Source organism: Lepidochelys kempii, chromosome 9, assembly GCF_965140285.1.
Source record: "Lepidochelys kempii isolate rLepKem1 chromosome 9, rLepKem1.hap1, whole genome shotgun sequence".
In the NCBI taxonomy this organism is placed as follows: Eukaryota; Metazoa; Chordata; order Testudines; family Cheloniidae; genus Lepidochelys; species Lepidochelys kempii.
Window position 1 is genome coordinate 44,527,646 of NC_136388.1, and position 27,521 is coordinate 44,555,166.

General features: G+C 42.6%; 1 protein-coding gene across 1 annotated transcript in view; it reads left to right on the forward strand.

Moving 5' to 3' along the window:
- The window catches only part of GPC1 (glypican 1), a 322,306-nt gene that overhangs the window by 228,775 nt on the left and 66,010 nt on the right, over positions 1-27,521 (forward strand). The window contains exon 3 of the mRNA XM_073360055.2: positions 27,005-27,396. Coding sequence (XP_073216156.1) covers positions 27,005-27,396 — 392 coding nt within the window. The remainder of the gene's footprint in view (positions 1-27,004; positions 27,397-27,521) is intronic.

Sequence of the window (27,521 nt, forward strand, 5' to 3'; positions counted from 1 at the left end):
TCAGAGCCGCTAATCCACAAGGTCCTTATGAATACAAGAACGGCCATACTGGGTCAGACCAAAGGTCCATCTAGCCCAGTATCCTGTCTTCCGACAGTGGCATATGCCAAGTGCCCCTGAAGGAATGAACAGAACAGGTAACCATCAAGTGATCCATCCCCTGTCACCCATTCCCAGCTTCTGGCAAACAGAGGCTAGGGACACCATCCCTGTCCTTCCTGGGTAATAGTCATTATGGACCTCCATTAATTTATCTAGTTCTTTTTTGAACCCTGTTATAGTCTTGGCCTTCACAATATCCTCTGGCAAAGATTACCACAGGTTGACTGTGTGTTGTGTGACAAAATACTTCCTTTTGTTTGTTTTAAACCTGCTGCCTATTAATTTCATTTGGTGACTCCTAGTTCCTGTATTATGAGGAGTAAATAACACTTCCTTATTTATTTTCTCCACACCAGTCATGATTTTATAGATCTCTGTCTTTTCCCCCCACCCTGCCCACAGTCGTCTCTTTTTCAAGATGAAAATACCAGTTTTATTAATCTCGCCTCACACAGCAGTCGTTCCATACCCTAATATTTTTTTTTGCCCTTTACTGTATCTTTTCCAATTCCAATATATCTTTTTTGAGATGGGGTGACCACATCTGCATGCAGTATTCAAGATGTATGTGTACCAAGGATTTATATAGAGGCAATATGATATTTTGTGTCTTATTATCTATCCCTGTCTTACTGATTCCCAACATTCTCTTTGCTTTTTTGACTGCTGCTGCACAGTGAGTCAGTGTTTTCAGAGAACTATACACAATGACTCCAAGATCTCTTTCTTGAGTGGTAACAGCTAATTTAGACCCCATCATTTTATATGTACAGCTGGGATTATGTTTTCCAAAGTGCATTACTTTGCATTTATCAACATGGAATTTCATCTGCCATTTTGTTGCCCAGTCACCCAGTTCTGAGAGATCCTTTTGTAGCTCTTTGCAGCCTGCCTGGGACTTAACTATCTTGAGTAGTTTTGTATCATCTGTAAATTTTGCCACCTCACTCTTTACCCCTTTTTCCAGATCATTTATGAATATATTGAACAGGACTGGTCTCAGTACAGATCCCTGGGGGACACCACTATTTACCTCTCTCCATTCTGAAAATTGACCATTCATTCCTATCCTTTGTTTCCTATCTTTTAACCAGTTACCAATCCATGAGAGAACCTTCCCTCTTATCCCATGATTGCTTACTTTGCTTAAGAGCCTTTGGTGAGGGACTTTGTCAAAGGTTTTCTGAAAATCTAAATACACTGTATCCACTGGATCCTCCGTGTCCACATGCTTGTTGACCCCCTCAAAGAATTCTAGTGGATTGGTAAGGCATGATTTCCCTTTACAAAAACCATGTTGACTATTTCCAAACAAAATATGTTCATCTATGTGTCTGACAATTTTGTTCTTTACTATAGTTTCAACCAGTTTGCTCGGCACTGAAATCAGGCTTACCAGCCTGTAATCACCAGGGTCTCCTCTGGAGCCCTTTTTAATAATTGGTGTCACTTTAGCTATCCTCCAGTCATTTGGTACAGAAGCTGATTTACATGATAGGTTACAGATGACAGTTAGTAGTCCTGCAATTTCACATTTGAGTTCCTTCAGAGCTCTTGGGTGAATACCATCTGGCCCTCGTGACTTATTACTGTTTGAACTGTATGAAGATCAAACAGGACAAGGTGAAGGTGATCCTGATAGCTCCTGCGTGGCCTCAGCAGCACTGGTTCGGCACGCTGATGGACCTTTTGGTAGCTGCCCCGCTGCAGCTGTCTCTCTGCTGTCCCAGAACCACAGCAGTCTTCTGCATCCGAACCTGGCGATGCCACACTTGACAGCATGGCTTCTGTATGGCTAAATGCAGAAGACCTGGAATGCTCAGCCTGGGTCCAACAGGTCTTGTTGGGTAGCAGAAACCCCTCCACCAGAGCAACCTACCTGACCAAGTGGAAGAGGTTCATGTGCCAGGCCACGTGTCGGGGTATCTGGGCTGAGCAGGCCTCGCTGCAGGCGATCCTGGACTATTTTCTGCATCTCAGACTGCAGGGCTTGTCCTTGTCATCAATCAAAGTCCACTGGGCCACTATTTCAGTCTTCCACCCTCCGCTCCAGTTCTTGAAAGCATATCTACCCCCACGTCAAGGATCCCGTCCCTTCCTGGGACCTGAATCTCGTGCTGTCACAGCTCCTGGATCCTGCCTTCGAGCCTCTAGCTTCCTGCTCCCTTCTCCTCCTCCTCCTCCTGAAAGTTTCTTTCCTGGTCGCAATAACATCTGCCCGTAGGGTTTCTGAGATCAGGGCATTTACTTCAGAGCCACCCTATATGGTGTTCTACAAGGACAAGGTCTAGCTGTGGCCGCATCCAGCGTTCCTGCCCAAGGCAGTTCCACAGTTTAATACTGGTCAAGACATATACTTACCCGTCTTCTTTCCGAAGCCTCAAAAATTGGAAGAGGAGTGCAAATTGCAGGCCCTGGACATCAGGAGGTTGCTTGGCCTCTACATCTACAGGACCAAGCTGTTTCGCAAGTCAACACAGTTGTTCATTGGGGTGGCAGACAAGATGAAAGGTCGCCCAATGTCTGCGCAGAGGATTTTGTCCTGGATCACGGCCTGCATCCGTTACTGCTATGACCTGGCAAAGGCGACCATGACTGCCCATTCGACTAGAGTGCAAGCTTCATCGGCAGCCTTCCTGGCCCAGGTGCAAATTCAGGATATCTGCAGGGCCGCCACCTGGTCATCTATCCATATGTTTACGTCTCATTATGTGCTCACCCAGTAAGCCTGAGACGATGCTGGCTTTGGCAGAGCAGTGTTGCAAGCCGCACAACCATGAACTCTTTGCCTGCCACCAGGGATACTGCTTGTGAGTCACCTAGAAGGGAATCGACATGAGCAAGCACTCGAAGAAGAAAAGACGGTTCCCAACCTTTCATAACTGTTCTTTGAGATGTGTTACTCATGCCCATTCCATTACCTGCCCTCCTTACCCCTCTGTCAGAGTAGCCGGCAAGAAGGAACTGAGAGGGGGTAGGGCTGGCAGCACTTAATATAGCGATGCATGAGTGTGACACTCAAGAGGGCGCTACAGCCGACCCTACAGAACCACTAAGGCAAAAATCTCTTAACTGCTGCGCACGCCTAGAGTGGAATGGATATGAGCAGCACATCTTGAAAAACAACAGTTACGAAAACCAGGTAACCATTTTGGTTTTCTTTTTTCTTTTTTTTTGCTTTGTTTATAGACGAGAACTCCAGCACTGCTACTGCTCATCCCTATATTATGGATGAGCGATCTTTTACATAGTGGGAAATTATTGGATGGTCAAATATTAAATCCTCTGGGAAGAGTAGGACCTGCAATTTCCTTAAGCACCCTGAATATAGAGTTCTAAAACATGTTCTTTGTTCCCATTGATCCTCCATGCACTTTATCAATACATATGGCTGAGTGGAAGGAGTGAGATGCAGCTGGTTCTGATCTTCTATCATTTTTGCTACTGTTGCAGGAGAAGATTTTATTAGGGTATTTTATTCCCTTGGTGTTCGTGGATTGTAAGCTTTTTGAGGCAAGGCCTACAGCTTCACCCAGAACAATGGGGCCATTATCCTGATTGGGGCCTTTGGTTGCTACACACATCAAAGAGTGTGTTCCACTTTTCCCAGCTTCCTGTGTATAGAAGGCCAATGGTAGCAGACTGTAGGGTTTCATGGTTGTAGGGTGGCAATTTCGAAATCATAAAAAGCAAATTCATGCATTTTATAAGACCTATGAAGCAAACTAACCTGTTGGCTTGTGCAGTCTTACTGGCATAATAAATACAGGGTGATGGTATATTCAGTTACAGGTGGTTATTTAAAGGCCTCTGAACACTTAAGAAAGTTCAGGTGTTGAAAAGAAATGTGAAAATGCGTAGTAGATCTAAATACTAGTTTAGGAACAGGATATGATTCTAAAGGGGGAGAAATCCATCATATTCAGCTGGCACGCACTCTGCTAAGGATTTTATTTTTAACTTAAGGATTATGGATTTTTATAGTGTCACATCACCATAAAGGGCTTTTCTTCACAGCGAGAACAGAGCAGAGGAAGTCCAAGTATATTAAGTCCAATATGCTTTATGGAGGCAGCAAACATGTTCTCAGATACAAGAAAAGTTCAAATATAAACTAACTGTGCTCTCTCTGGGGAGGGTATGAGAATACAGTAGCTTTATTATATTTGAGAAGACAGCTGGTTGCAGACCAAAAAAGTCTGTATAATTATTCCCAAAGTCTACCACCACTCAGATATTTTAGAAATCCATTCAAAGCCCATGTCGTACATGCAGCCTCAGACAAATAAACCACCTAAGTAACAGGAAGAATTTACTGTTTTAAATACCCCATCTTGTGGCATACACTTAGTTCTGGACATTAAAAGCCCCTCAAACCTACTCAGAGCCACTGGAGCCACAAGAAGAGTTGCAAGGGTGAAAATTACATTGTTTTAATCCTTAACATCTAACCATTTTAAATGGCTTCAATCATTCAAAGTAAAAATCCCAAGAAATGGCAGAAAAGAAGTTCCCCTTCAAACTCATATAGCTCTGACAGCCAGAGTACTCTAGGTAAGGTGACCAGTCCTGATAAAATCAGGATGTCTGTCCTAATATTAGTTTTGTCTTCTCTAGGACCTAGGGTGACCAGATGTCCCAATTTTATAGGGACAGTCCCGATTTTGGGGGCTTTTTCTTATACAGGCACCTATTACCCTCCACCCCCGTCCCAATTTTTCACACTTGCCCACCTCTGGTCACCCTAATAGGACCCTATTGCCCTCCCTCATCCCAATTTTTCACCCTGGCTACCTGGTTGCCCTAACTCTAAGATCTGTCCAGATTTCTCTCCACTCCTTGCCACCCTACAGCCATTCCATGCTCACCCTGACTTACAGGGAGAGGAATAACAAACATCCAGCATTACATCAGAGCGGTGAATACTGTCTGGCTTGTTATAAACTCAGTGGTACTGGCACTTGTATTCAGACTCTCTCTTGATTACCTTCTAATTGCATTCTGCTAATGAAAAGCAAACAGGTCTGCCTATAATAGATGTACTTTAGCAACATGCCTCTAAATGATGACCCTGAGTGAACTCCCTGAAACAGCATATTCAAAAAGGATTAGAACAATAGTGCTTATTTAAAAAGCAAAATAATAGAAATACTGTGGATTCAATAGAAAACTCACTAATAAAAATTAACTAAAAGCATTAGGTAATTCACCAGAAAGTTGTTACAAAAATAAGAGAATAAAGATTCAATAAGATCTACAGCCTCTTTCAGAGATCTCTTCTGGACCTCTCTCTCTCTCTCGGCCAGTGTATTTGCTTGTAGAGAAATGGAAAACAAACACGTGGCTTTCTCTATTTAAACACTAAAATTCCCCGTATGTCCTTCCCCCCCTCCACTACATCTTTGAAACACCAACGAAGTCAGGTGACATTGGTCAGACTTCCTTTACTGGTCTAATTTTAAATTACCTGATTATGGGATCCACCCCTTGGGGGCTGGGTGCATCTTAATTAGATTTAAGGCAATTTCTCTATTCCCCTTTGTTGGAGAATTGCAACGTAATTATTAAATATTTCCTATGCAGTTTGTAGAGGTATCTAGTGCTGGGTCAGTATAAGCATAACTGTTTCCTCCTGGATCCACATGTAGGTATTTAAACTCACAAGAAATTCAAAAAAGGAATTTAGCTTAATTTTTTGATCAGGGAAAAAGTATACCCTTTAACAGTGTTGTTCACCGTCTCGCTCTAGGCGGTCCTTAAAGACACTGCTTTTGCCTTTACATTCACCATGTGTAAACTTGGAATGGTACCTGCCTTGGCATCCTATCCAACAGATCCTGCTTCTTGGATTGTCCCACAGGTTGTGGCTCATCTTATCTTCTGGACAGTCACATCCTTTCTATCAATATTTAATAAACTTTTTTTTACGTAAATGTTTGAATGGAGTGTAAAGGAAAACAATGCAATTTGATGGGCAGGACTAAAAGCGGTTGTTTGTTTTTGACATACTCTTCATGGCTCAAAATTTTTCTTACCATTTTATTTTCTCCTACTCCCATCTCTTTGCTATGTGTCAGTCTGTCCATCCCCAAAAATGTTCCGCCTTGTTTTGAGATATTTCTTAGATACACTGCGAACAGCCTGTGAATGGAGCAAGAGTTCAAGGAAGAGTGTTGCCAGTGAGTTTCAAGACTACAGAAAGAACTGCAAAGGTTTTCAGGTTCTTCTCCCATTTCGCCAACACCAAAGAGAAACAGTACAGTGTTAATGAAGCTCTGCAACCTGTGTTGAAGTGCTGCTTGAGTGGCTTCTCTGCTGGCTGAATTGTATCACTGTACAAAGGCCTTTTAAAATTCCCTCGTTAGTGTCTGGACTGGTAAGAGCAATGCAGAGAGGCTCAGATTGAACGGGCTAATAATTGGAGCAGAAACAAGTTTGCAGACTGCCTTTATTTTCTTTCTACATACATTTGAATAACATATAATCAGGGACAGTAGGCAGGTACCATCCGATCAGTAGGAGTTAGATATAGTGTGAAAAAATAAATAAAAAATAAATAAAAAAAAATACAACTTCCATTCAATAGTTTGAGTGCAATAGTCCAACTTTCTCCTGCAGTTTAACTCATCTCACTGAAGTCTCGATGCGCCAGGTATGAGACTCAGGGATTGTCTAAATGGGAAAGTTATACTGGTATAAATTAAGATATGAATTTGAAGTGCTACAGTTGTATTTGTATTACTCCCATGAGGATTCTTATTCTGGTACATGAATGCCTTTTTTCAGTTTAGCTTACATAGCTTTGAAAAGGGTTTAACTAAACTGAAAATAGCCACTCTTATTCAGGAGAAAAAGTGTTCACATGGGGATTTATATTTGTTTAACAATACCAGTATAGCTATACTTGTATAACAGGTAAAACTTCCTCATCTAAACAAGCCATTAAAATCTGGCAACCAAATACAGCCTAGCAATTAGGTTACGTAGGAAGAATCTGTGTACTTTATCTGTTGCAGCTGTTGCAACAATAAGAGTTTGAGCTACATGATGATCCTACCTAAGACTAAACAGTGTCGTTCTAATGTGGGTGTAACATTGTTCAGTTTGATCCTCCAGTCCCAAGAATGCAACATTATAGGAGGAGATTCTGTGCCTCAAATTCACTTGTGTAATGCCTCCCATCCCCACTTTTCCAGACTGTGATCTTCCCACTGATGACTGACACTGGCCAACCATTATCAGATGCTAGCTGCCAGCCTTTCTTTTTATGCTGAAGGGAAGGTGTGTGTGTATTTTCCCAGGGCATTTTTAACAATACCCACATGTGTTAACAATGGAAATCTTGCTTCTCAGTGCCCGCTGTGCAGGGCCATCCCTACCCATACGCAAAGTACACAGCTGCATAGGGCATCAGGAGGCGCCCTGCACAGCTGCATGCTGCTCCAGCCCCTGTCCCACCTCTTCCCCAGGGCCCTTGCCCCTGCTCCACCCCAGCCCTGCCTCTTTCCACCCCTGCTCCGCCCCAGCCCCACCCCCACTCCACCCCTTCCCCAAAGCCCCTGCCCTGCTCTGCCCCAGCCCTGCCCTCTCCTGCCCCTGCTCCACCCCCAATCCCCTGAGGACAGCAGCAGGGCCAGGCCTGCACTCACCGGCAGTGGGACAGTGCAGCGACCCGGCCCCCGCCATGCCACTGGTGAGTGCCAGGGGTCGGTTGCCCCCTGCCCCCAAAGTCAGCGCCCCCCGCTCCCCCCACAGAGGCCTGGGGCCAGTCCTCCCCCTCTCCGCCCGCGGTGGCCTGGGGCCCCACCCCCACTCGCCCCCACCGGGGGGGCTGCATAGGGCCCCAGAATAGCTAGGGGCATCCCTGCCAGTGTGAAGAGTGTCTGTGTGTGAGGAGGAAAAGGAGGGTTTCATGGGGCTTTTTCTGGATCTGCTCACCTTTCCTTTTTCATCATTCTTTAGATAGTTGTCTTAAAATGGTTAGCTCATTTAGTTGACATCATCCTCCAAGAACTCTGTAAGGAGAGGAATACTTCTATCAGGAACAACTGACTAGTTTTTGAAGAGGGAGTTTACAAAGACTTCAGTCCTGATAAGACAAATCCTTTGTCCCACTGTAGAAGTTGCTTCATTTCACTGATATTTCCGTATCTGTTCCTTATATTAGAAAACACATAATGGTGTGCTGTACAGGTTTTATTAGCATCGGCTTGGGATGGCCTCAGTACTCAATTTGGAAGCCACAAATGAGTTATGGAGGTCATCCCAACAGGTCACAGCACCAAGGAGCTAACTTTGTTCTCAGCGTAGCTGCTGGATGCTTTGCCCTCTGGAAAATCTGGCCCCGTGAGACTATGCATGCAGGGCTCTGCAAGGGAAAGAAGACTCGTTCTGGTTCTCATGGTTCTATGTGCCATCACGCTGACAGACACACCACACAGATAATGATGTCTAACATATTAAGGATGGGGGATTTAAAAGCAGCAAGCATTGGCCTAACTGCTGACATTGAAGTCAGTGGTGAGACTCCCTTTGATATCAGTGGAAGCAGTTAGACAAATGTTGATAACTCACAAAACTCCTGAGAGTGAGTGTGTATATAGTGGCCAAAAAGGAGAGATCAGTTCAGATGTCTCTAAGGCCTGAAACTCTGGTTATTCATTTTAATAGACTTATTTTATCTATGGTTTTTCAGGTAGGATGGTGCTGTTGCTCTTTCTTTGCCATCATTTTCTAGTGGCAAATCTGTGCCAACTGTCCATTGTGGAATTTAAGCCACAGTATCCATACCCATTTGTGTGGCAGAAGGCTGCATTTTATAAAACTTCGAACACACACACCAACTCTAGAGCATAATGGAGGGAGCTGACAGTGCTCCACAGGTGATGAATTTGCATTATCAGTCATTTAAATGAACCTGAGATGCTTCAGCTACTTAATAATATTTAACCAATTTTTTTAAAAAATCACCATGAACACAGCTTATGTAAAAACTAAAAGTGCACAAAAGTTGCTATTTAAATTGTTCATTAATTGAATTTACTGAAGGAAAAAGTAATGGATTCATGCATCATAGGCAGCTGAGCAGTTGTACAAGACCTATGTAAATTTAAATAATGTTTAAGTTAAGCACATGCTTAAAGTGACTTACTCTAGATTACACAGCAGGTCAGTGGCAGAGGTGGGAATAGAACCCAAGTCACATGGCTCCTATCCCACATAGGAGCCATTTGCAGAATTCAAAGCTGAGTTTTGATTTTGAACTCCTTCCAAGTTTGGTGGTGGTTGGGAAAAAAAGACCTGCAGTAGTGAGTGTCAGAGGCTGGATCCACTGACTTGGGCTCACAGGGCTCTCACACTAATGTGCTAAAAATAGCAGGGTTGACTTTCCCGCTTGGGCTGGAGCCCGGGCTCTAAAACCCAGTGATCGTGGAGAGTCTCAGAACCCAGGCTCCAGCTCAAGCGGGAATATCTATACTGCTCTTTTTAGTCCAATAATGCAAGCCCCGGGAGCCCAAGTCAGTTGACAGGCTCTGAGACTCGCTGACCTGGGTATTCTTTTGCAGTGGAGATATATCTGGAGTCTCTTTAAATTGCATAAAGAATCAAAACCTGGCTTACCCAGACAAAATAAATTTTTGTGGAATTCACATCGCTTGACTGCAAACATTTTTCATGAACACACCAAAGCTTTTATTTAATCATCCTATAGTCTTCAAGTTAAAAGCATACTTGAGCCAAACATGAGAGCTGAACAGGCTATTAATCTGAACCCAAGTGTAGCCATCCTGAGGGTATTAAAAGCAAATGTTTGTGTACTGACAGATGAAAGCCCTGGCATTGGTGAAAACAGAATGTATCTCCCCCAGTTGGACAAAACAAACATCATATTTGAAACAAGAATTTCAGCTACCATAATACCTCCAGATCATACCAATTACAGCCTTCCTGAATTTGTACAGCTAAGCGCTTTATTTAGCCACTTGGCTAACAAAACATATAACCTATGCTGATATGAGACCGCATACACGAAGTCAGAATTTATTAGACTCATCAGGTTCACTGAAGCAGAGCACTTCGGGGGTTGGGGAGGGGGAATCCGACTTGCCAAAAATTTTAAAAAAAAGGTAAAGAAAAAATAAGAGTTTTAAGGCTTTAAGAGTTTGTAAAAGTCTCAGTTCCTCCCTTCAGAAAAATTTCAGCCTGAGCCACAGATGCAGCAGAAATCTCAGCTGTTGCAGAAGGAAAGTGCCAGTTCTAACATCTTAGAGCAGCCAGTGGTTTTTATTTATTTTAAATTAAATGAAGAACAAAACATCTGTATTTTTCCTATTTTGGTAAATAAATGCATAATTACAGTCTGAAGGGTGGTTAAAATCCTTGTTACTCCGCTAATATTTTCTTCCACAAATCTATGACCATCACCAGCATGTCCTGCCTGTAGACCTGAGCTTCCCTGTGTCCCCAAGAGTGCGGTTTTTGAATAGTTCACAACATCCCAAAGGGCTTTTTTGTCTCACTCTCATAAATTGTGTAAATAAAAAAGGGGATAGAGAAGGGAGGAAGGTTTCTAGCTTCATTTTTTGCACCTCGCCCAGCCTCTTCCCTGTCCTTTAAAACATAATCTTCCTCCAAGTAAGGCTATATTGGGGATTACACTTCTGTAAAGAGGTGAGGTGGTGGGAAATAAGGCTACTGATCAAAGCATTTCACCATCCACTGCAGTAGAGTAAGAAGTCTTTAACATGAGAGTTATATAACTTCTAAAGCAGTCGGAGCTGTAATTAAGGTTAAATTACAATTCCATCCACAGACATTTTTTTTACCTTACAAATTTCTGAAACAAATAGCTTTTGGGTCAAAATTTTCCATGTTTGGCTCAGCCATGATGTGATTTTTTTAAATGGTTTCTATATGACTACTAAATCAGTCTAGTAATTCGTGTTGTATATGTACATTTAACAATCAATCAATCATCTCTCCCGACCATTCCCGGCAGAAAATGTATTCAGGCATAATTCAAAAACTTCTGAATACTGGACAAGTTTCTTTAAACTTTACTTATTCTATGAATCTCAGTGAAATGTACTAACCCAGCCAACTTTAAGGAAAATTAGTTCAGTGTTATAAAATTATGCGTAAAGCTTAGATGGCCATGAGTTTGAAGTGATCCAGTGTTTGGAGTCATTTTAGCTTTGAAATTATCTTTAAAAAACCCAGTTTTAAAAAAACTGAATGCCTTTCAACTTTAAGATCAATTTAAGGCTTAGAAGACTGAGCCATCGTACACTTATGAGTATTTAACTACAAGGGCTATGGTTCTCTGATATGGGTGCCTAAGTTAAGCTTCTAAATCCATATTTAAGCACTGGTTCAAAGTGGCTTGAATTGCAAAAGTTAGTGGGAGTTGATGGGTTCTGAGCAGTTTTGAAAATCAGGCCATGCAGGGTACATCTACACTGGCGGGGGGGAAATCCTACGACGTGGCAGCAAGTCCCAGAACTTGAATCAGTTGATTCGGGCTCATAGGTCTTGCACTACGGGGGCTAAATGTAGCAGCGTAGGTGTTCCTGCTTGGGCTAGAGCCTGGGCTCTGAAACCAAGCAAACAGGGAGGGTCTCAGAGCCTGGGCTTCAGCCCAAGCATGACTATCTATGCTGCTATTTTTAGCCCAGTACCATGGACCCTACGAGCCTGAGTCAGTTTATTAACCCATTATTAATAACCGGTTATTAAACCAGTTGACCCAGGTGTTGAGACTTGCTGCCGCCGGTTGAGGGGGTGGGAGAGGTTTTTTGGCAGTGTAGGTGTCTGCTTATTTAGGGTCCTAAAACTGAACAAGAGGCTAATTGTAGGGCACATGCTTTTTAAAATCTGGTCTGAAAATTTTAGATTCTAGGGCTGGATGAAGGTTAAGAAGAGCTCTTGTTCTGACCAAACCAGAACAGAAGTCCTCAAATGGAAGAGAAATCAGACTATTGTGTTGGGATCTAAATTTCAGTGCAACAGGTAAAACCAATATCTGTTCCTTTAGAAAAGAAAAAAGTCACATCCTTTTAACTATCCATACTTAGGGAGACCATAGTATTTTTTCCAGTTAAGGGAATGCATGGACTGCACTTATCCCTTATAGCACTAGTGATGTAAATATGCATTAATAGGAGAGGATATCCTTTCAGTTTTCTTCTGTTGGTGCAAGGGACAAGCTTTTGAGCTTCATAAAACTCAACCTGAGGAAGAACCAACAGAGCTGGCTAACAGAAGTTGATCCAATAAAAGATATTGGCTCATCCACCTTATTATTAAGGTTGTATGACACTTCCCATAATAAGACCCCTTTTTCAGTTGTTTATAACTTTGGCAAACTTCAACTATTTGGGCTAAAATTTTCTGTGCTGAGTGTCTGCCTCAGCCTGACATTTTTTGGAAAATTTCAGCCAAAACAGTTCAGCCGTTCAGAGAACAAGGCAAGGAAAAATAGCCCATATTAAATATAAAATGGTTAGACAAACTCTGGCGCCCCCACGCTTTGGAAGAGGGACAAGTAACAATAACTGCATTGTGGTAGTTTTCTTTCTTTATGAATACAATAATTTCATAAGAGGGGATTTCACAGACAGCTGGTTTTTCCAAGAAGACAGGTGGAATGCATTTTGATAGCAGGAGAGGAAGGGAAACCACAGATAAAATAGTTTATAGATTTAACTGAGCAATTATGGAAATAACATGATAAGGAGAATCTGGCCTGTATCGAAATGTTATTTCAACAGTTGGTGAATTCTGTCCTCCTCGTGCCCAGGAAAGAGCTGCTGGGTGTCTTAGATATTCTTTGTAGCAAAAGTGTAGTGGCAAGTAGTCTTTTTTTAACCCGCGAGGAACAGTTTGTCCTAAAGGCACCTTGAGCAGAGGGCAGTACTAATTGAGGAGCACAAGTCAGTTCTGACCTACTACTGTGGGGTGGAGTCTACAGATTTATTAAACACATAGGAAGTCTATTGATCTGAGGGTTTCAAAAATTGTTTGAGTGCAAAAGTCCCTCTTCGAAAGGGACACATGTCAGTGATGAATAGGCACAGGGTTTTTGTTTTTTGCAGAGTCCCTGTAAATATTTTTGTGTTTTTTTAAAAACTAATAATTTGTTGATGTGTATTTTGAACAGCAAAAGTCAAAGTGAAGAGCCCTGGTAGTACTCCTTTTCTTCCTATGATAAAAGAAATTCTCCTATCATGCACTGGTTTAAGTAAGGAAATGGAACCTAGGAGGTGTAATCTATGAGGTTGTTATAAACAAAGAAAAGTTGTCAAGCTCTTAATTTGTTTAATTTTTTATATTTTTTTAAATTTAATTTAGTTTTGGGGGTGGGTTGGGAAGAGATCTGGAGGAAACAATTTCTCCACCAGGTTGACTTTTAGAAACGGCAGCAGCTGTCTGAAGCTGCTGAAAGGTTTGGAATGTTAGAATAAATCCCAGTGAGATTGATTAGCGGGCAAGTAATGTGGTCAGAAGCATGTGATAAACTGCACAGGCATCTGATAAGTGGATCAGTTTGCCTCTGCAATTTATAACATGCCTCTCCAATTTGTCATATAGCTATAACTCCACAAACACGGTAGTTGTCTGTTTATATATACTTACAAAAGTTACCTTGACCATGTCCTTCCAATATATAATGATGTGAGCATGTTTTGTATGTCACTGATGGTCTATTTCAACAGTAGAAAACAGCCACTTTTATTTCCTGAGTTAAAAAAAAAAAAAAGACCGCAAAGGTGTAAATACACACAGTGCATTTATGAGGTGATATACATCATAAAGAAAATTGTCAACAATTCACAGTACTTCATGCTGTTCTTGAGCTTGTTTTGCGGTTAGAGAAATGTGGTTCTTTAGCTCTTGTAGAATAAGTCTGTTAAGGAAGAGGCAATATTGACAATTAATTCTACCACTCTTCTTGTTCCTGTCAGTAATAGCTGTTATGCCAGTTGACTTGCCTTTGTATATAGGTTTGCTCAGATAAAAAACATGTTGTCTTCAAAGAATACTGCCACTTCCTGACTCTTCCAGCAGATTTTCTGCATAGCTACAGAGGTGGCGGAGTGCGGGGGAGGAGTATGTAGCAGCCTTTTGTGAATGAGCTAATTTAAGACTCTCTCTTCAATCCTTCCCTTGTCCTTGTGAAGTACCTTATATCAGGAGTTATTTCATGCTGTGATACCCTTCCAATAAGTCCCTTTGTGGTACCCTAGTCTCAATAGACCGGTAGTTGTAGTAGAAACATACTTAAGAGGAGACCAGATTAAAAAATATCCCTTGCTAAATAAATACCAAACACCTAAAATGCATGAGAGGAAATGAAGACCAGATTTTAAAAGTATTAAAGTCTTTATTATGGCTGCTGATTGCTTATTGTGCCATGAATGCAAATGGAGCTTTACAAAATAGTCTGAGTCCCTGTCCCAAAGACCTTACAATCTGAGGTTCTGATCCCGCCTGTGGCTGTATATAGGCAGAACCTTATACTTTTCATTTACTTCAGCAGGGCTCTGCCCAGGCACCAGGGTCCACGTGCCTGGATCTGCTTGTAGGATTGTGGTTGTTTGTGTGACTATTCAATGTATCTGGAAGGTCACAAAAGTTTCAGTTGACCAAGGGTTACCATTTTGCAGCTGTAAAGACCAATTGCAAACACACACTTCAGATTGCCCTGTTGTTAAGACTATTAAAAGTGCATGTTTGAACAGTTAGACTTCCCATGCATACGCCAGCACTTGGTGCTTGCAGTTTCTTACACATTTAGTGGAGACAAGCCTTTGGGAAATTTACCGTAACAGCGCCATCTCTTAATAATGCTTTATTCCTCACGTTAGTGCAGGGATTGGCAACCTTTGGCACGCGGCCCGTCAGGGAAATCTGCTGGCAGGCCAGGACGGTTTGTTTACCTGCAGCATCCGCAGGTTCGGCCGATCACAGCTCCCACTGGCCGCGGTTTGCCGTTCCAGGCCAATGGGGGCTGCGGGAAGCAGCGTGGGCTGAGGGGTGTGCTGGCCGCCACTTCTTGCAGCCCCCATTGGCCTGGAATGGCGAACCGCGGCCAGCGGGAGCTGTCATCAGCCAAACCTGCGGATGCTGCAGGCAAACAAACCATCCCGGCCCGCCAGTGGATTTTCCCTGACAGGCCGCGTGCCAAAGGTTGCTGATCCCTGCATTAGCGTTATAATGGGGTAGACGTCCCTAAAAGGAAATAAAAGGTTTAAACAATCGAGAAGCTATCCGTGCAAATGGTTTAGATGTCAGCTGTATTAAGTTTAAGGTATTTTATATGCATGGATCTCTCTGCTGGGATGATATACAGCTTGTCCATCTATTAGGGTCAGGAATCACTTTCAAAACAGGTGCTTACATGTTTTTTGCCACTTGCTCTTATGCACATCTTGCTATTTTTCCATCAGTCAGAAGGGTATACCACGTAAAAGGGGTGTTCTAGCACTGGAAGTTTGCCGGCAGCCTCCTGAGCAGGGTCTGGCACATAGGGACCTAAGGTATCCTTGGACTATGCTACCTATTAGAAATTGGCAATACTGTAGAGGAAACTCACCTGCAACATGTTTTATGAGTTTTTTGGCTGGGGAAGGCGTTGGGTTTAATTGCCTTATTTCCCTAGCCATCTTTTACCCAAGGTTCAGATAGCCAGACCTTTTGTTTCAGATCATTTTAGTGAGCTTTGTTTCTTTTTTAAAAGCAGTAGTATCATACAGTGCATATGCTGCTCTGGCTCCACACAGCTCCCAGAAGTAACTGGCATGTCCGGCCCCTAGGCAGAGGGGCGGCCAGCAGCTCTGTGCAGTATGCGCTGCCTGCAGGCGCTACCCCCGCAGCTCCCATTGGCCAGTGATTCCTGACCAATGGGAGCTGTGGAGCCGGTGCTGAGGGCGGGAGCAGCATGCGGGGTTTCCCTGATCACCCTTGCGCTTAGGGGCCAGACATGCCATCTGCTTCCTGGGAGCTGTGCAGACCCAGGGTAGGCAGGGAGCCTGCCTTAGCCCCGCTGCACCGCCAACTGGACTTTTAACGGCCCAAAACCCAGTCGAAAATGGTTGAAAACAGGCGCCTGGCAACCCTAGAGTAATAATAATGGTTTAAATAAAATATTACCACACACATTAAAGTAAATGCAACAGATTTGAATAAGCATTTAGTTTAGATTTTAACAAATTTAAATATTTTGCTGAATTATTTCTCTTCTAATATTTCTGTGGCTGCAGGGACAGCATTAAAATCAGCTGTGGAAGCTGTGAAAGTCAGACTAGAAGGCGTTGGAGTGTAAAACAGTATATTAAATGGAAACTCATCACGAGAAGACAGTATGCCTACTCCAGGTCCCCAGTCAATCTGATACATCTAGCTCCAGAAGGAAGTTCTGAAATTAGGAATAAAACCCACCACTCTATTTCTTTTGCCCTTGTTAACATTGTACAGGACACCACCAACTTATTTTTGTTTCTCTCATTCTTAGAGCAGTATCCTTGAACTATGACAGCAGCATTCATAGTGAGCGTATTTCACGTGCCCTCTCTTTCACGGTAGGGGACAAACTTAGAAGCAGAAAATCTTCTTGACTCTATGCCCATATGAATTTCATCACAAATTCATGCATTCAGTCAGACCTGAGAAATTGTGATACAGTATTTGATACTTTTCCTGATTTGTATACCTAGTTCCTCCCACCAACCAACCTGGCAGGATTATATCTGCAGTTTTAGGAGTCATAGGCTAGTTTTCCATGCAAACTCTCTGGCTGGGCTGACGGTTTTCACAGTGTTGATTCAGTTTCTTTAGGAAGATAAGTCCCTATCGATGGCCTCCTTTGTGGAGATGTGAGACTACTACATTCTCCTATTGCTAGATCCCCGCTCCTCAAAACTGCTATTTTCTCTTACTTGGTTGCACTGGCTAGATCACAACCTCCTTATTGAGGTGTTAATAATTTGTGTATCTTAGCAATAATACAGTTTTCTCAATTTTTCACATTTTGATGGTTTATTTCCAAAATGATGTATGTGCTTTAAAGAAAGTTAGTCTCTTTCTGCCTAAGTGAGAGCCATTTGGGTTTTTTTCCCCCACCTTGTTAATTGCAGTAAGCTCAGTGGGATCCCTATGTAGAATTATCAGATGGCATCAAAAAGACAGAAGAAAGTACTTAGCCCTGGGGTGTTTTTTTTAATTACAGTCTTTACAGAGAGTCCCTGCCTCACTGTTCACAGCTTTCCAATTTGAACTCAGAACTGTGAAAATGTGGATGCTTTGAAAATATAAACTGTGAACACTGGGAAGTTGTGAGCTGGAGACACAGGTAGGGATTTGCAATCTTGTTCAAATGCAAAGGTTACAGACTGTGGTTAAAAGATTAATCCTGTAATAATCATCTTTTCCTGTCATTATGACAGCAGGAGTAGCTACAGTGGCGCTAGTCAAGGTTGCGTAGTGGTTTCCAATGTACCACCCTAGTTTTCTTTTGTTTGTAAGTTTCTGGACGTTTATATTTCAGACAGTTTTCCAGACTTAGCATCTGTCTAAAGTTGAATTTCATTTGAGCAAAAATGATATTGTTGGTTTTGAGCACGAGAGTTGGGGGAGGGGGGACCCACTTCCATTTCTGGTGACTTCCTTTTAACAGTTTTACAGCGGGAGTTTGAACGGTGAAGTTTGGGACACAAATAGCCCTCGCTGAGAAGCATTGTCCCAGAGGAAATTGGGTTTCATTTGTCTGAATTATTAGTTTTAGAAAATCCCCTACAACTGAGCTTGTGTGAGTTATTTTGTTGCTAAGTTCATAAAGCTCATGATTGAGGAAGGATTTGCCCATAGAGAAAACTTTGGTAAATGTGCAGCAACTAAATCAAGGCCTTCAACAGGTGAGTTGAAGGAAAACACTTCGGTTAATTTAGCTATGTAGTGAAATCTCTAAGAATGGCAGGGGCTCAGCCTGAGGGTTTTGTGATGTGATTGAGGCAGGGCTTCTGGATACTTGATAAGGAGCCCGTGTCTCATTCTTTGCAGGCCTCCTAAGACTAGAAGAGGGTAAGGATGTATACAAGAGAGACCCCCACTCAGATTTGCCTTGTGAGTAAAGTACATTTGCCACCTGCAGAGCTCTTACAGTTTGAGGGAGAGAAACTTTCTTAAATACCTCTTGACTTGTGCAGGAGTGTCTCTTACTGATAGAGACCTTCAAAATTTGCCAGCTCTTGCAATTTCATCCTGAATCTTGTGATATTTGGTGTTTTTTCTTAAGGTCCCAAGTTCTGGAGTCATCTGAGACTTTGAGAATCTCAATCAGTTTTCGCAAAAAGAAAAGGAGTACTAGTGGCACCTTAGAGACTAACCAATTTATTTGAGCATAAGCTTTCGTGAGCTGAGCACACAAAAGCTTATGCTCAAATAAATTGGTTAGTCTCTAAGGTGCCACAAGTACTCCTTTTCTTTTTGCGAATACAGACTAATACAGCTGCTACTCTGAAACCTGTCAATCCGTTTTCTTCTTTATTTTCTTTTTTAAAAAGTTAGTGTCTAGCTCTCTTGCTTGTGGAGAATAACTTGAAAATGCAGATCTTAAAGGCTCAAGAATCAGAAGGGAAATCTACAGAACTCAAAATATATCATTTAAAAATGTCATGATTTTTAAGGCAATTTTGTGGTTCTTTTTGATTCACGATTTTTGAATGATTGAAGTTGGCAATACTGTAGAGGAAACCCACCTGTAGCACATTTTATGAGCTCTTTGGCTGAGGAAGGCGTTGGGTTTAATTACCTTATTTCCCTAGCCGTCTTTTACCCATGGTTCAGGTAGCCTGACCTTTTGTTTCAGATCATTTTAGAGAGTTTTGTTTCTTTTTTAAAAGCAGTAGTATCAATTAGTGTCCCTATCTGAAATTAGTACGGATTAAGAAAAGGAGGACTTGTGGCACCTTAGAGACTAACCAATTTATTAGAGCATAAGCTTTCGTGAGCTACAGCTCACTTCCTCAGATGCATATCGTGGAAACTGCAGCAGGCTTTATATATACACAGAGAATATGAAACAATACCTATTCCTACCCCACTGTCCTGCTGGTAATAGCTTATCTAAAGTGATTTCCAGCACAAATCCAGGTTTTCTCACCCTCCACCCCCCCACACAAATTCACTCTCCTGCTGGTGATAGCCCATCCAAAGTGACAACTCTTTACACAATGTGCATGACAATCAAGCTGGGCTATTTCCTGCACAAATCCAGGTTCTCACATCCCCCCCACCCCCATACACACACAAACTCACTCTCCTGCTGGTAATGAGCTATTGCTCAAATAAATTGGTTAGTCTCTAAGGTGCCACAAGTCCTCCTTTTCTTTTTGCGAATACAGACTAACACGGCTGTTACTCTGAAACCTGTAGTACGGATTAGTGTCTCTAGGTCCTGTTTCAGCAAGGTGGTTAAACATATTAACGCTCTCATTAAAGTTGTTAGGACTACACACATGCTTAAATACCTTGCTGAATCAAGGTTACTAGTTACTAGTATGGGCAGAGGCTATGTTCATGAGAAGATGTAATGCTACTATGACAATACCTGTGTTACTTCTGCAGGCAATGCACAATATATACTGGATGATTTAGGATGCCTGAGCAAATCAGACTGAGCTGATTATTGTGGTAATTAATACAAGCTGCTGTACCATCTCTCCTGACAAATCTGAGGCCTGAGTGCCTAATACACACTGCAAGGTGGACATTTACGTTCTGTGCCAGATTGGCTATTTGTCAGCCACACGTTTGGGCCTAATTGCTAATTAATTTTCCCTAACTAGTGTAGGTATTTTTTTTATCAGTGTGTGAAATCCAGAATAACTTAAACCTTCTGCAAATGAGCTAATTGTAATTTGAATTTTCCTACCTAGGTGAGAAGTAATAGTTCATCAGCTCTTAATTAGATTGGACTTTTTCAAGGAGCAGTTTCCCGTTTTTTGACAGAAAGATATACATCTTGTTTCTCTTGTAGTGAACAGAAAAAGCAGCCTTTCCTTGAATTGACAAATCGGTCTGCATTTGTTGTTGTTTTCCTTCTTGTGATGAATGGCAAGTTGCCATTTAATACCGGGATCACTTATCAACTTGTGCAGCAAACATCAGTTGCCACAAAAAGAACACTGATTATACAAGAAGGAGAGCTTGAATGCAATCTTATTAAATTGTAAATGGATACTTGAAATTTTACATTAAAAACACTTTAAGCTAACAGAGCATCTTCTAAATTCCATTGGTTTTACAAGCATCAATTAAACTCCACAACCTCTCTGTGGGTGAAATGTAAATATTAGCCCACCCATTTTACAGACAGCAAAAAAAGGGAACACAAAAGTTACATAAGTTGCCGAAGACCACACGGAGTTAGTTGCAAAGCCAAGAATAGAAGCCATAACACCTTACTCTCAGTACCATGCATTAGCCACTAGACCATACTCCCTCCCTAAGGCCTCTTCTACCCTGGAGAATTTTTTTCATGCTAAATAACATCCGTTGTCCATAGCATACTGAGCCTCTATGCAGATATTTGTTACAAACATTGTCAAGGTGTGTGTGCTTTAGACCATTTGTTAGATCTGCTGCGAGTAACTCTAAATAATGATTGACTTCTTCACTTCGGCTGGTGTAGATGAGAAGCGCTGGCACGTTGTAAGTAGTCCTGTTAGTGCCATCCCACAGTGCACAAGCCACTGGGTGAAATCTCCCAGAAACCACTGTTATGCCAAAGCTTCTGTTATAGGTTACTGGGAGCAATGCACTTTACTGCTGCATGTAGATATAGCAGGGTGGATAAATGGAAGTGAAGTGGAATTACTAGTATGGAAGCTCATGTCCATTATGCACAGGCCAATACTAACATTTTAATTGCTCACAGTGGAACAGTCAGTGTGGTCAAGGCCTTTCAGTGAAATGAAAACTTTAATACCTCCATTAACAGCCGTCAGGTCACTGGCAGGATGCAGAAACAGTGATAACTTTATGACAACAGAGATAAAATCATCTTCTGCTACCATTGAAGGTCTAGCAATAATAGTCTGCTGCAGTTTCCACGGTATGCATCCGATGAAGTGAGCTGTAGCTCACGAAAGCTCATGCTCAAATAAATTGGTTAGTCTCTAAGGTGCCACAAGTACTCCTTTTCTTTTTGCGAATACAGACTAACACGGCTGTTACTCTGAAACCTAAAATTATTAAAGGGCAAAGTTACAGAATAAACATATGGCTGCCAATTTTGGTTGGACATATTACTTGAGGTTTCATCACATGACATAATTTTTAATTCCTGGAGACTCCAGGACAATCATGGAGGGTTGGCAACTCTAATTATAAACAGCTTCCAGAGACTCACAAGCGGTGAGATAGTAGACCCAGGCCTGCCCAGCCTGCCCTCAGGAGTGATAGCTTCCCTCCATCGCCTCTCTTGTGATAAGGGCAAACAAAGGAGAAATGAGGATCTTTCAGTGGGAGATTGCCACAAGAAGAAGAAAGTAGCTGAATTGCTATTCATCTTGATAAGCAATTCAAGGTGAGTGTATTTGATAAACTATGTGTTAGGACAACCAGCTCGTAAAGCCCTTTCACTACTCATTAAAATGAGATCTTCAGCTAAGCACTTGCTAATGGGATCAGCATCTGATTTTTCTCCATGTCAAGGACCCTCCATTACGAGTTACTTTTACAGATGCCTTGGATGACTGCAAGGGCCCTTTAGCAGCATGTTGGCTGCGCACAGGCATTGAGAGGATATCTTTCAAGAAAGGAATAGATTTTAATCTGGTGAGATGAACCAGGGTATAAAATTAATAATTTTTTTTAAAAAGAGGCCTCTGGTGCTACTGCAGTTTATATATTAAATGATGATAATGGCCTGGAGTTATTTCGCCTTCCTCTGTAGTCTGGGCCATGGACCACTTGCAGGTTTAAACTAGTATAACTGGTGGATTCTCTGTAACTCGAAGTCTTTAAATCATGATTCAAGGACTTCAGTAACTCAGCCAGAAGTTAGGGGTGTATTACAGGAGTGGATCGGTGAGGTTCTGTGGCCTGCCATGTGCAGGGGGTCAAACTAGATAATCATTTTGGTCCCTTCTGGCCTTAAAGTCTATGAGTCTCATAGTCTCTATAAAGAATGAGGAGTACTTGTTGCACCTTAGAGACTAACAAATTTATTTGAGCATAAGCTTATGTGGGCTAAAGCCCATTTCAACAGATGCATGCAGTGGAAAATACAGTAGGAAGATAGACAGATATATACAGAGAACATGAGAAAATGGGGGTTGCCATATAGTCTCTAGAGAAATTTAAATCATATAAAACTAGGCTGGAAACTTTAAGTAGTGGCCACTGATTTGAGAGTGATTCTGTTTTGGGTGCCCAGCTTGAGACATTAAGGCTTGTTTTTCAGATGTGCTGAGTATCCCCTTTTTAGGTCAGTGGGAGCTGCCGATGCTTAGTGCCTCTGGATAAAATCAGCCTTTAAGTGTCTCACGTGGTGCCCCCAGGCAGTGAGTCACTCACAGTCAGTAGCCAGGTTTTAAAATGTGGCTGCTAATAAATATTTGAACATGACTGACAGACTCTGCTGAGGCAAAGCCAAATGTTAGAGTGTCCAGATAGTTTAATTCCCTGGGAATGTCCCAGTTTTGCATGGGTGTCACAGACAATTACATTGAAATGGTGTTGTTTTCCAGTTTCAGTATCGCTGGCTGGCTAGCTACTGCCCCGCTATCAATCCCCAGACCCATCTGTGTCTGATCTTAGTCTTGGCACAGCACTGCCCCAGTGAATTGTTGTAGGACTTGTCCCAAAAAGGAGCCTCTGACACCCCACGGCTCCTAGTCTTGTGAGTTTTGGAGCTCTGCAAAATCCACTGTATGCATTTCACTGTGCGGCACAGATACAGCTGAGCTCCAAGATTATTTTTAAAGAGGGAAAGGAGCACCAGGACTCAAAGGAGAATGAGATGGAGAGTGCACCAACACAGCCTGGGAGAGCACTTGGTGGGCAAGGGAAAGAATTAAGACCATTTGCAGTGATCCCCATAACAAGCAATTTCATCTCAAACTTAGAGCTGCCTTCCCCCACTACTTCTTCAGAGAGACCTCCTCTCCGGATGCTGAAACCTTTCTGCACCAACCACCCATGACAATATTTTTTTAAAAAAGAAAAGTACTTAAAACATCTGCCCTACCTATCGAGGGTTTAGATATCTCGAGTGCTGATAGACAGAGCTGTCTAGTGAACAGAGCAGAAGATTATAACCCAGAAATGCCTGAGTTTTCATCCTATCTGCACCGCTCACTTTATGTGATCTTGAGCAGGTCACACCCTCTCTGCCTCACTTTCCCCATCTGTAACGTGGGGATGTTGATACTTATTTCCTTACCTCACAGGGGCTCGGGATGCTAAATTCATAATGTTTGTGACATTCTCAGATACTATGGTGATGAGAGTGATAGAGTGAGATTAAATACCTCCCTCAGACAGCGCCAGCCAACACCAGCACATGCCTTTGCACTCGTATTCCTTCGCCTTCATAAACATAATTTCTCTCATCAGATGCACAGGTGAGATTTAGCACTTGTTATCTGAGGGTAGAATAGAAGTAGCAGACGGTAGCAGTCAGGATCAGAACTTGGTACTTCATGGGCCCCTGTCTTGTTCTCTCCCCACTAGACACGCTGCTGCTCAGAACTCCAGTTATTTAAATCTTGGGAAGAGAGACCAGGTATTTTTTAAAAACATTCTCCCTGATTTCCTATAGCAGAACTGTCATCTTCCAGCTTTTTATTTCGACACACTCTCCTGTGCCCCATATTTCTTTCACAGGTAGTTATTTCTAGCCAGTGCTAAGGTGCCCATTAGTCAACTACACTTCGGAAGCCTAATTACCAGAGCCCCTGAGTTCTCTGGACTTGGCAATATTTCTTCCTGTCAAAGCTACTGCACACAGAACACTAATGAATACAGGATGACCAGTGACCTCTGCGTGTGTACGTTCCACCGGGGGGTTGGATTACTTTGTTAATCCACAGTTCTACAGTTATAGGTCCCTCCTTATAAATGACTTGTGCCACATATATACTCAATTTGAACATTCTTTATAGAGAGAAATCTCTGCAGTTCTCAGTTACCCATCCATCCTCATAGGTCACAGAACACACTCATCAAACCACATGACCTGAAGCACAACAGGAATACTTGTTAGGTAGAGTGTAGAAGCAGAAAACAAGCAGAGAGGAAGGATAGATAGGAAATCAGCCTAATCACTCAGGTTCCACTGCTGTACCAAAGAGAAACTTTAAACGTTAAAGTCACATGGAGAGGATCAGCTAGCAATTATGTTTTGTGTAGCGACAGCAGGAATGGGAAAGATCACCAGCTGGTTAAGGTCAAGTACCATCCTGAACAAGTGCACTCTGTGACAAGTAAGGGCTCCGTCCCATTCAGGCACATTGGTACACATCACCATGCTGTGTGTGACTTGAACATGCTATATTGTACAGGGATCTTGTTAGGGCTCCCAAGATAAGCAGTGTCCAGCCTGGACAGTAGCTGGATGAATGGGAGACTTCTAGGGGGAAAACAAGATGGTGTTGACAATTCAGGAGGTGGGAATCTTTCCTCTAGTAACCTCTCAGTCACTGCTCTGGCATGGTGCTAGGAGGAGACGGTTGGTTGTGGAGGTTCAATCTTTTGAATGAAATGCAAAATTGAGGTCTGGAAATGAGAAGGGTGGTGTCTCGGGTGCCCCACTCATATTCCTAAAGGAATATTTGCAGTACACTCCATTTATCTACATTTTCCTGTTGCCTGAACTGGATATAGTCTTCATTTTCTGTTTCTGGAGTCTCCAGGTGCCATTTAATGACATTTAAAGCCCCCTGCACTGAGACAGGACCAAGTAAAGCTCCTAGACCATGCCTAACAGGTGTTAGTCTAACCCAGTGGTCTCCAACCTTTTTATGCCCAAGATCACTTTTTGAATTTAAGGGATCTACCCTGCCCCTTCCCTGAGGTCCTGCCCCACTCACTCACTCCACACACCCACCTCCCGTTGCTTGCTCTCCCCCACCCTTACTCACTTTCACCGGTGGCTGGGGCAGGGGGTTGGGGTTCGGAGTGGGTGAGGGCTCTGGGCTGGGCCAAGGAGTTCGCAGTGTGGGAGGAGGCTCTGAGCTGAGCCTGGGGCAGGGGGGTTGGGTGCAGTAGGGGGTAAGGAGTGCAAGCTCTGGGAGGGGGGTCAGGGCTGGAGCAGGAGGTTTGGTTGCAGGAGGGGGCCTCAGGGCTGAGGCTTGGGGTGCAGGAGGGGGTATGGGGTGCTGGCTCTGGGAGGGGCTCAGGGCTGGGGCAGGGGGTTGGGGTGCAGGAGGGAGTTTGGGGTGCTAACCTAATTAACGGCAATAATTTTTTTAAAGAGATCTTTTAGTTTTTTTAATCATTAACATCATTAAACATTAACATTCTCCTTAATGGATTAAAAAATTCCTGAGATCGATGGTGGCTGAGATCCATTACCAAATGTTACTAGATTTATGTGTTTATAGAATGCCCTACTTCCAGTTTTTCCTGTTTACCTGACAACTGTTAGGACTGTCTGTCTTTACTAACTTAATTTAAATGTGCAACCCTGCTTTCTGTGCATTACTGAAAAAATTATATAATTTTAAAAAATCTTCTGGAAGTGAATGAGAGTTTATGCAGTAGTTTACTTCCTGAGGGTCAAACGCTGGTGGCTTTACTCACTTGGGTAGTCCCACTGAAGTCAACATTAAAGTTACTGCTCAGGTGAGCATGTGCTTAAATGGTTTGCTAATATGGAAGAGATTATGCATGTGCTTAAAGTTAAATCCTAGCTTAAGCGTCTTGCTGTTTGGGGCCTTAATATTTAATATCCTACAAATTCTTTGAAAGAAAACACTATCTCAGCTTTAACTGCAGAAGCATTGTGGCAATATGGGTTGAAAGAAATATAAAATGTGTTGTCATTTATTGTTAATGAGATCACGGATAATACAAAGTTAATTTGCGGCTTTTATCAAATACAAATGTTTTATACTGTATCAAGCACTTGTCTTGCATCTCTCAAACTCTGAGCAAGCATCCAGGTTTCAAGAATTGTTTGAACAATTTTGTGTGTGTGTGTGTTAATTCTGGTGCAGTCTCTGAAACGGGATTGTTAACTTGTTCATACGAGTTCTTGTCACGCAGTGGCTGCACAGAAGAGAAGCTTTTAGCATCTTCAGTCCTGACAGCCCTTTGTCAGACTGATTTAACAGTGATTTATATACATTACCCAGAGCAATTAAACAGGCAGAAGTAGGATTACTGAACTTTCATTTTGCTGTAACCATTCATTGTTTCAGAAGAACTTCTGCAGGCTGAGGATGGGCACTTCCATGTGGATCCCCTTGGCCATTAACTTCTGCCCTAGCTATATTGGTTGCTTTGCTTGGCCAGGCAGTAACCAAGGAGAAATGTGACTCTGAAAGCTTAGTGGCAGAACACTGCACTCTGCACAGCAGATTTTTAGGAACATATCCAGAGCTTGCACTTGATATTTTTTTAGATGTTGATAGAGGGAAGGAGCAAGGTGGCAGCAGACCACTCTTACATGCTGGTTGTGGTGCATACCCTGCTCTGTCCTTTTAACAACAGCTCAAGACTTAAAATTATGGGTGGAAGAGGAGTTCACTCAAAAGATAAGAGGAAAAGCTGCCCTTGGCTCCTTTTTCTCAGCCTCCTGAGTGGTGCAACCAAATAGGTGTCTTTAGACTGGCCTGGTAGAGATTTCTAGTTCTCCTGTTGATCTGTCACCCTCTTCTTTTCCCTCTTTTTGCAGGTTATTTCCAGGATTTGTTGAACAAGTCAGAGAAAGCCCTCTATGACACTTTTCCTAGCACATATGGAGAGCTGTACAGCCAGAACATCAAGCTCTTCAAGGACTTGTACAGTGAGCTACGACGCTATTACCGGGGCTCCAACATCAACCTGGAAGAGGCCCTCAATGAGTTCTGGACACGCCTGCTGGAGCGCCTCTTCAAGCTGGTGAATCCCCAGTACCACATCACTGACGAGTACCTGGACTGCATGGTGAAACACTCTGAGCAGCACAAACCCTTTGGAGAAATTCCGAGGGACCTGAAGCTGAAGGCGACGAGAGCTTTCATCGCAGTGCGCTCCTATGTACAGGGGCTTAGCGTGGGCAGTGATGTTGTCAGAAAGGTCTCTCAGGTAGGTCATGAGACAAATCTTCTCTGTATCCACCCCGGTATCCTTCCCCACCTAACACTTCCAGGACCCTCTTTCCTGCTGATGAGTATTGGATTGTTGTGCTGTTTTTCTTAAATCTTCATCGT